We start from the raw sequence: 9,900 nt of genomic DNA, 5'->3' as shown, positions 1-9,900 counted from the left end.
TATGAATTCTACTCTTTGTTTTTCTTTTGAGTATTTTATGGCACCTATTTATAGTTGAGAAGGACAGGACAGCAGGAATGTGAAATTAATGATATGCAACACAGGTCCTAAGCCTGCTGGGGATACACCAACTGGTACACCAGACTATACCTCAGGTTGCACCCTGGTTGTTTGACATAATGGTCAGTGATGATGAGACCGCTCATTGAATCTAAATGTACGTTGGTTACCGATAAACTATTAGGTGTAGTACAGGAGACCTGACACTTTACAAAAATCCCTTGAAAGCTCTAATAATTTTAGCGTGCATTAAGAATAATACTATTACATACTGACAAACTTGATCACTGACATGGTCATCCCTCAAGACATATCCCACTCATTCTCTTTTTTCTTTTACAAGAGTTGGTCCCCAGATTGCTAACATGGGAATCTTCCCCTGTCGGTGATCAAGTTTAGTAATTCTATTAAATATATTAAGTCATTGTTAGTAAGTGGTAGCAATACAGTTCGGATTCAGTTTAGCAGGTTCAACAAAGTCACTTATAGATTTTTGGCTGCAGCCAACAGGGCAGCCCAGGGTTATATGTTCCGGTTTAACAGGTAGTGTATGGCAGTGGTTCTCAACCTGTGGGTCGGGATCCCCAGGGTTCCCCACGTGATTTGGGGGGGGGGGTCCCCAGATGACAGTGAAGTGCCAATTTAATGACTATTAATAAAAGAAATGAAAAAATAGCATTTCTGCATCAAAAGTAATCAAAGTATATAAAGTATAGGCAGAAAGAGGGAACATTTGTGAAAATAGCTGACATCTTGCATTGTGAGCTATTTTCACAATATTTATCAGTGGAACAAAATCAAACTAAATGTAATGCCTCAACTCCTACGATAAGTGCTTGTCAGGGTGCTTGCCAGTTCAAATATTATTATTTTGTGGGGTCCCCAGTTCAAATAAGATTATTTTGTGGGGTCCCCAGTTCAAATATGATTATTTTGGGGGGTCCCCAGTTCAAATATTAATATTTTGGGAGGTCCCCAGTTCAAATATTATTCTTTTGGGAGATCCCCAGTTCAAATATGATTATTTTGGGAGGTCCCCAGTTCAAATATTATTATTTTGGGAGATCCCCAGCTCAAATATGATTATTTTGGCCTGGAAAAGGTTGAGAACCATTGGTGTATAATGGTGCAGTCCGACAGTGTCATGACGCATGTGCCCTAGGGGTGTCGCTGTTGGAGGTAGTTGACAGTCAGCCCAGCCTCTCCATGCACTCTGCGTTGCCACGTACAAGAAGAACCAGATTCCTGAAGTGTGGACGAACTCAGGAGAGAAGAACGGAACAGCAGCGAAAAGGTTTGCAGCGTCCTCTTAAACAGCAAGCAATGAAACTTAAACACCAGGGAACAATGTACAGGTTTACCTGGCTGAAATGTTAAAGTGGTTGATTTAAAAGTAAATACTACAGGTTGTGCGTCAGTTAAAAAGTTGAGAGAGTTACAACAAGTTGGTCGTCAGACTCAGCACTGCAGCTGGTCGTTGTCAGTGTTGCCTTGTCCGCTTATTATAAGCGATGTTTGGCTTGTTTTTCTGTAAAGTTGCTTAGTTGTAAATTATTAGTTGTTGCGGGTTGCGTTTTTTTTTTGGCTTGTTTCTAAAGTGTAGTTGCTTACTTGGGCTTGATTACTGTCAAGGACCCCCAACATTAATATGTATTTGTCTGCAGACCACCCCATCTGAAAATATTAACCCCCCCCCCCTTCCTCAATTTGGACTTATTTTCAAGATTTGTTTGAAAAGTAGCTGATCTATAAGCTCACGTGACGCGTTGTGAGCTTGTAGATCTACTATTTTCAAATAACCGATGCAGCTTTAAAGTGCTCCCGTTGCTTCTATTCTGGGCTTGTTTCTCTCGCAAAATCTGGCAACACTGCTCGTTGTCAAAGGCAAGTGGATTGACTAGTCAGCTAATGTTAACATAGCAGTAAAGTCATGTATCTGTGGAGTCAGTTCAATACCTTTAATATCATTAGATTAAAATGTGAACATGTTAACAAGAGACGCAGATGAGTCATGTTAGCTCCTGTACTACAAGTCAATCAGCGTGGCTAACGCTAAAAAAAACAACAACTAGCAGCAGGCTAACAATCTGCTAACATTATGACTGAATTAAGAACCGCTTGACATATTACTCGCATGTCTTTAGCTAACTATTAGCATGACGTTAACATCATGTCTTTGGCTCCATAAGCATGTGAGTTTCAGCAGCAGCTGAAGTTAGCTTCGCATTAACCAGCAGAGCAGTGGAGCTTTAATGGAACTAGTGACTCTCGGCACAGTAACGTTATAGCAACAAAGGCAGTGGTGTGTAAAGTAACTAAAGCAGGGGTCTTCAACAGGGGGTCCTCAGAGTTACTACAGGGGGGCCTCCAAATCTTAGTGTGATAGGATTTTTTTTTTTTTTACATTAACCACTTGAACCCTAGCATCCCCTTTCTGAGGAGAACTTTATCCAAAAATAGCAGCTCTACAAGCTCAGCCTCGGTTGTGAGCTTGTAGATCGGCTATTTTTGGCAAAGAGTTATAGGTGTGGAGGGAAAAAAGAGCAGCAAAAGTTTATCTGAAACACAATTTTATACAATATAGAGGGGGTCCCTGCTTCAGCTCTCTCTCAGCTAGGGGGTCCCTTGGCCTGAAAACGTTGAAGACCCCTGGTGTAAAGTAACTAAAGTACATTTACTGAAGTACTGTACCTATAGTAACCTCGCGTCACCAGACTTTCCACCTCGGAGGAAAGCCTGGTATTCGTTCTAAAACTAGCCGTGTGATCCGGTTTAGAAAAAAGGTAACACACATATCGTGGTTCCGGTCGGCGTCGCATTGTTTTTGATCCCCACATAATGCGAATCAATTTGTTTAGTCTCGCTTGTTGTGCTTACGAGTTAGAATCGAAGATGGACGTACCAAACCACTATTATGCCATAAGAAACGAAACGATTATATCAAACTAAACACGTTTTAAACTAGGGGAATCAATTTGGAGATGCACGGCGCCTGTGGTTCCGGTTGTTGGTTCCGGCAAGCTGATGACGTAAAGTTATTTCCGCTCCGACCGGATCAGAAACGCGAAAATGGTATTGATCCCAGGTAAAATTTTTAGGTATATATTTTTTTTACTTTACTGGAGTATTTCCAGTTTCAGTACTTTTACTTCTATGCCACTACATCTCAGACGCAAATATTGTACTTTTTACTCACATTACTTTGTAGATTTTAATTATTATTACAAAATATACGTTACATTATTACAACAATACATTACCCACTTCAGCCCTATATACATTTCGGCCAAGAAGCAAGAAATGGTTGATTTTGGCTGTGCAGTTTCAGCAAATTAGTGTATTGTACTGCATCTGCGCACAAAGGTAAAGCAAATCGTTGGGAAAAGATTTGTTTGGTGTGTTTTGAGGGTTGTTTTAATTGTAAGGTCAGCTCACTTGTCGCTCTATAGCAGGGGTTCTCAAACTTTTTTGGCCCAGGTACCCCTTGGAGGGGAGATTCTTTTCCAGGTACCCCCTCATCCTCGCAGCAGCGATAAGCATATACTTACAACCACATGTGTACATTTAGATGCCATTGGAACTATTTGTATTAAACAACGTTTCAATCAAAATCTTTCAGACCCATTTCATAGTCATAAACATAAGTTAACAGTTAAACATAAACCACTACTACTATATGAATCATGTGCCAATAGTAATTTTATTAGAATAGCTTTTGTGTAAAACCTGACAGAACACTTTTCAAGTAACTGATCTTAATGGTTCAGACTTCAGAAAATGAACACTTCTAGTCCTAATAAAAACAGACATGTAAAATGACCAGTCTAAAGGTGACTTTTAGTAGGTGCTTCAATTTAAAAATAATAAACTTATTGTTGGGGATATTCGATATTGACTTTTTTGCCAATATCCGATATTCCGATATTGTCCAACTCTTAATCTCCGATTCCGATATCCAGTGGTGGACAGTAACGGAGTAAATGTACTTGAGTACAGATTCTGAGGATCTGTACTTTACTTGAGTATTAGATTTTTTTGATACGTATTACTCTTACTTACAGTACATTTCCAAGACAAATATTTTACTTTTACTCGAGTATATTTCTAGGAAGGCTATAAAGTACTACTGAGTACTTTTAAGCCCACTCCACATCCACAACAATGTTTCGCCATGCATGTTGCAAGGAGTTGCAACATGCAACTACTTGCAACTACTTGCAACCATTAACCCCAATGGCAGTTGCAAGGAGTTGCATCGGTGTGTGGTTGACCTTAAAATTGTTTTGTTGCAAGGAGTTGCATTGGTGTGTGGTTGACCTTAAAACAGTTTTGTTGCAAGGAGTTGCATCGGTGTGTGGTTGACCTTAAAACAGTTTTGTTGCAAGGAGTTGCATCGGTGTGTGGTTGACCTTAAAATAGTTTTGTTGCAAGGAGTTGCATTGGTGTGGTTGACCTTAAAACAGTTTTGTTGCAAGGAGTTGCGACTAGTTGCATTGGTGCGGTTTGGCCTTTAGGTTGGCTGTTTTTTTTCTTCCCTAAAATGCAATTGGCTTAACTTCTGCTCTCACACTAGCTGTGTTTCTGGCTTGTTTCTGAAGTATATTTAAAAACAATTACTTTTTTACTCTTACTTGAGTAACATTTTGACTGAGCTACTTTTACTTATAGTGGAGTGAATTTGACCAAGGAGTATCTGTACTCTTACTCAAGTACTGGGGTCGAGTACTTCGTCCACCTCTGCCGATATCAACCGATACCGACATATATACCATATCTTTTCACCAAAAGTCAACTAATTGTCAGGTAACAACATCACATATCTAATCAAATAAAATAGCTTTAATATCAATGTAATATCTAATACATCTAATATGTATACAGTGATGTTGTATACCACTCAACGGTCCAAAATTGCACAAAAACTATAACTAAAGAGGATAATTCAAGTTTCCGTACAGCTGCAATGTCGGTGAGTTTAACGTTGTTTAATATAATCAGATAGGACTTTTCTGTTTGGTTGTATGGGCTGTCAAGGGTTGGTATTGCAACTCTAGATTCCAGATATAACAAATAGGATCTAAGAGTTGCTTGCGGCTAGTCTTGACCCGTCCGGTTAATCGAACCAGGGACTCGCTGTCAGGCATTCAAGCACATGTAATGCACCCTAAGTTACCATTTGGCTCTGTTCGCCCCCAATATCTGCTTCTCTGCTCACCTAGAAGAGAACTGCAGTCGAGTGCAAATGTATTTTTCTCAATTTCATTACTGAGGCAATTAGTTGCTTGGTACTTTAATTTTGGAATATTTTATGACACACAAGATGTTTGGCTTTAGTGCCCATATGGGAGACCCGGGTTTGAATCCCAGACGTTACACTTAGGAGGGTTGGATTGGGGGGGCATATGTCCCTGTGACAAACTAGCATCTTGTCCAGGGGTTGTACGTGTACATCAAGCTGTCTTACACTATACTCTACTCTACTCTACTAAGGAAACAGGAGATAGGCTCCTGACTTATGGGCCACATGGCTCCGGAACCGTTGGTTCCCAAATCCCAAGGCTATGTACTTTACTTATTTAAAACACTATCTGGTGCCACCTGATTACACAAGATGTAAAACTATCTTGTGCACACAAGATGTAAATCTTGTGTGCACAAGATAATGGCTACAATTTCCACAAAAAGAATAGCCACAATTTCGATATCGTGCATCCCTATTCATAAACATTTAGAATTTCTTTGCGCCTATTCCTGGATTTAGGAATATTAAATAAATAAAATCAGCGTTTCCCCTAGCCAGATGTTGAAGGTGTGGGGTAGGAATGTGGAAAAAAAAGTTGTGTCCGTACAGCTGCAATGTCGGTGAGTTTAACGTTGTTTAATATAATCAGATAGGACTTTTCTGTTTGGTTGTATGGGCTGTCAAGGGTTGGTATTGCAACTCTAGATTCCAGATATAACAAATAGGATCTAAGAGTTGCTTGCGGCTAGTCTTGACCCGTCCGGTTAATCGAACCAGGGACTCACTGTCAGGCATTCAAGCACATGTAATGCACCCTAAGTTACCATTTGGCTCTGTTCGCCCCCAATATCTGCTTCTCTGCTCACCTAGAAGAGAACTGCAGTCGAGTGAAAATGTATTTTTCTCAATTTCATTACTGAGGCAATTAGTTGCTTGGTACTTTAATTTTGGAATATTTTATGACACACAAGATGTTTGGCTTTAGCGCCCATATGGGAGACCCGGGTTTGAATCCCAGACGTTACACTTAGGAGGGTTGGATTGGGGGGGTATATGTCCCTGTGACAAACTAGCATCTTGTCCAGGGGTTGTACGTGTACATCAAGCTGTCTTACACTATACTCTACTCTACTCTACTAAGGAAACAGGAGATAGGCTCCTGACTTATGGGCCACATGGCTCCGGAACCGTTGGTTCCCAAATCCCAAGGCTATGTACTTTACTTATTTAAGACACTATCTGGTGCCACCTGATTACACAAGATGTAAAACTATCTTGTGCACACAAGATGTAAATCTTGTGTGCACAAGATAATGGCTACAATTTCCACAAAAAGAATAGCCACAATTTCGATATCGTGCATCCCTATTTATAAACATTTAGAATTTCTTTGCGCCTATTCCTGGATTTAGGAATATTAAATAAATAAAATCAGCGTTTCCCCTAGCCAGATGTTGAAGGTGTGGGGTAGGAATGTGGAAAAAAAAGTTGTGTTGCGAAAACATTTTGGTTCTCAAAATGCATATTTATGCTCAAACACGAAGTCTTATATAGTACAGTGCACAGTAATAATCTGTATAGTTTACATATGAATTGTCTCCAGATTTAGGAAAATATACTTTTATTAGACAAAAGTATAGACAAAAGTATACAAATCAGTCAGTCACACATCAACAACTAGTGGCACAGATGGCATCCTGCCTGAGAGCATTTGAGCATTATATCAATGCATTTGAGCATTGATATAATTGTTTCTGTAAAAAACATATTTTTATTTTACAGAACAAATCATACTGTAGCGGTCGGATTTAAGGGGTGGCGGCCCGCCACTGCTTAATGCATATAGGGGAAACACTGAAAATAAAGGGTGAAAAAACACAGATTAACGTCTTTACCCTGGGGGTTGGGTGGGATGTGGGTAGGCAGGGGTGCTGATTTATGTCTGCGCAGTAGCGTTTGTTTTCCTCTCCGGGTTTGTTACCTTTATTTTTTTGTTTGTTACTTTAATGTGCTTAATTCGATTAATTTGGTACAAATAATGTATGTACTCCATGAAGTGTAGATGTCAGAGTTTTTTTTCTTTCTTTTTTTGTGATGAGTTTGTGATGGGTGCTCGTCATTTCTCCTGGGTGCGTTAGCCCTGAGGCACCCACAGTAACGGCGCCCTTGTGGATAGTTATTTCACAAAGCACGATTATCAAGTTCGATAGGGTAAAATGTGTTTATTTATTAGGTAACTTATTTTGGTTTGGCATTGGTGTATGTACACACACATACAAAAGTAAAAACTAATTAGATTGGGGCTCCTTGACATGAAAATGTTTGAGAACCACTAGACAGCTCGCCCCCTATATGAGCCACCCTGTCAACAGGCTCCACTCCTTGGTCTATTTAAAGAAAAGCTCATTGCCTGGCAATTATACAAGATCTAACTTCCTTTGGGGAGAGGAGGAGCATCACCAGGAGGCATGCTAATTATAACTGTTGCAATAAGAGTTGTTCCCCATATATCATAGTTGTCCTGTAGACAATTTTGCTAAAACAAAAATCCTCAGTATTGTTGCAGAATGTTAAATCTACTGCTTCCTTCCCTGCCTGTATCAAAAAAGAATAGATTATTGATTATTTTTAGCTTTTAAAATAATGATTAATTCCTTAATTTCTATAGGTGTCATAATAATAATAAATTATTACTTTATTTATATAGCACTTTTCAAAACATGAGTTACAAAGTGCTGTACTGCAGTTGGAGAATAAAATATATAAGTAAGGTAAAATAAAACAAATGTTTTTTCTTTTTTTAAAGCATAAGGGAATAACATAGTTAGTTGTTTTGGGACTCTTGAGATAAATCACTCGGGTAATGGCAAGGTAGATTGGCTACAGGTAATTCTAGTTGTATTTCTCAATAAACACTTGGGCCATAAAGCCAAAAGTGAAGACTGATGATGATATTGTCATGTAACATTTAATTTTTTTTAATCAAAAACGAACGTGACTTTTGATGGATGTGTCTCCATGTCACAGGTGTCGTGTCAGTGAGTAGAGCAGCAGCGGAATACATAGACCAAACATAACATCTGAGGCAACTGGTGCTGCTGTGGGTCCATCCAGAGAGGGGAGACACCATGAGGCAACTGAAAGGCAAACCCAAGAAAGAGACATCAAAGGACAAAAAGGAGCGCAAGCAGGCCATGCAGGAGGCAAGGCAGCAGGTGGCCACAGTGGTGTTGCCCACACTGGCTGTAGTAGTGCTGCTCATCGTGCTCTTTGTCTACGTGGCCACTAGGCCTGGTGCTATTGAGTAGATCCTCCAAAGGCGCTTTGAGAGACATGTAGGCCTACTCAAATATTGACTGGAGCTGTGCAAACTGAGAATGGCTACACCACCCAAAGGATTACCTTTAAACGTCTTAATCACCACCCCTCCCCTGGCCAGGTACTGGCCCCTCTCATCCCCATTGACTCACTCCTATGTGTACAGTATGTTTGATCTACCTTAAATAACGCCTCCTCCAAAGTGCAGGTTTGCCACAAGAAGGAATCAAGCTTCAAAACAATCAAAAATGAACATAGAGGCAGTTGCTTCTTGGTGCCTTTCAGTGGATGAAGAAAGGAAACGCTCCGATGCCATTTTATCACCCACACTTTACAATGGCAGCAAGATTCATGTTGGCTGTGGTGCTGTTTTACAAAAGTTGCCATGTCATGTTTACCAAAGGACTTAAAGTGCGCAGCTTGCCAAGTTTGACCCAGAGATGTATTTAATCAGGTGAACGGTTAAAAGAATGTGTCATTGGTATGACTGCATTGTTGATCAATGTATTTCTAACTATTTACACACATGGAGCCTTTCACTAGCATTTACCACTTTATTTGGGCAGCACTTATCCTTATATCTGTGGAATGTATAAATGTAAATGTGTTAGTGAAAAAAAAAGTATTGAAACATGCCAGCATTTTTTTCCTGCCTCATTCAAATAGCTGAATGCAACTAAGGACTACATCCTGACCGAATGTGATGATAGAATGTGCATGGATGTGTTTGTGGAAGACAAGTGCATCATATGATATGATATATCCATGGTCATGGTGGTCTTTTACAATCCAAGAGCTATACAGCTCTTTCCATTAGCTTATTGACAACCTTGACTTTAAGTCACTCATGACATCTCAGCAGAAGATGTGAAAATGTGCCTTAGATCATTTCAAAATGCTTTATTTCTATTAATAAAGAAAAGTGAAATGTTATTGTTTTTTATTTGACCTGTATTTGAAGCAAACAAGGTTTACACTTATCTAACTGAATGTTATACAAGACAGTCCGTTCGAGTAGTTGCATTTGTATTTAGTAAAGCGAATGCTTTTTTTGCTCATTTGGTTTATTTGTATGGAAACACAAATCATGTTGCAACCTGTAGCCTAAACAGTTGTGACAGACATTATAATCCCACTATCCTTGAGGCCAGTGGTTCTCAACTCAAGTCCTACAAACCCAGAATACTGCTGGTTTTCATTCAACCCTCAAGATATTCCAATCTAGTACATCGCTGCTAGTTGCTCATTGTATTTACCATGCCACGTTTGAAGTCTATATT

At 39.5% G+C, this 9,900-nt stretch overlaps 1 protein-coding gene across 1 annotated transcript; it reads left to right on the top strand.

The window, feature by feature from the left end:
• Positions 1-1,280: 1,280 nt before the first annotated feature.
• smco4 (single-pass membrane protein with coiled-coil domains 4) lies at positions 1,281-9,553 on the top strand. Its single transcript, XM_084064959.1, has 2 exons — positions 1,281-1,354; positions 8,330-9,553. Exon 2 carries the CDS (start codon positions 8,431-8,433, stop codon positions 8,608-8,610), a length of 180 nt encoding a protein of 59 aa, XP_083921085.1. The 5' UTR covers positions 1,281-1,354; positions 8,330-8,430; the 3' UTR covers positions 8,611-9,553.
• Positions 9,554-9,900: the final 347 nt, after the last annotated feature.

Source organism: Gymnoscopelus microlampas (genome assembly GCF_963454915.1).
Source record: "Gymnoscopelus microlampas genome assembly, chromosome: 8".
NCBI lineage: Eukaryota > Metazoa > Chordata > Actinopteri > Myctophiformes > Myctophidae > Gymnoscopelus > Gymnoscopelus microlampas.
This window is presented reverse-complemented; position numbering and strand designations above follow the sequence as displayed.

Coding starts and splice junctions, on each gene's coding strand:
- smco4 (XM_084064959.1), top strand. CDS start 8,431: ATGAGGCAACTGAAAGGCAAACCCAAGAAAGAGACATCAAAGGACAAA.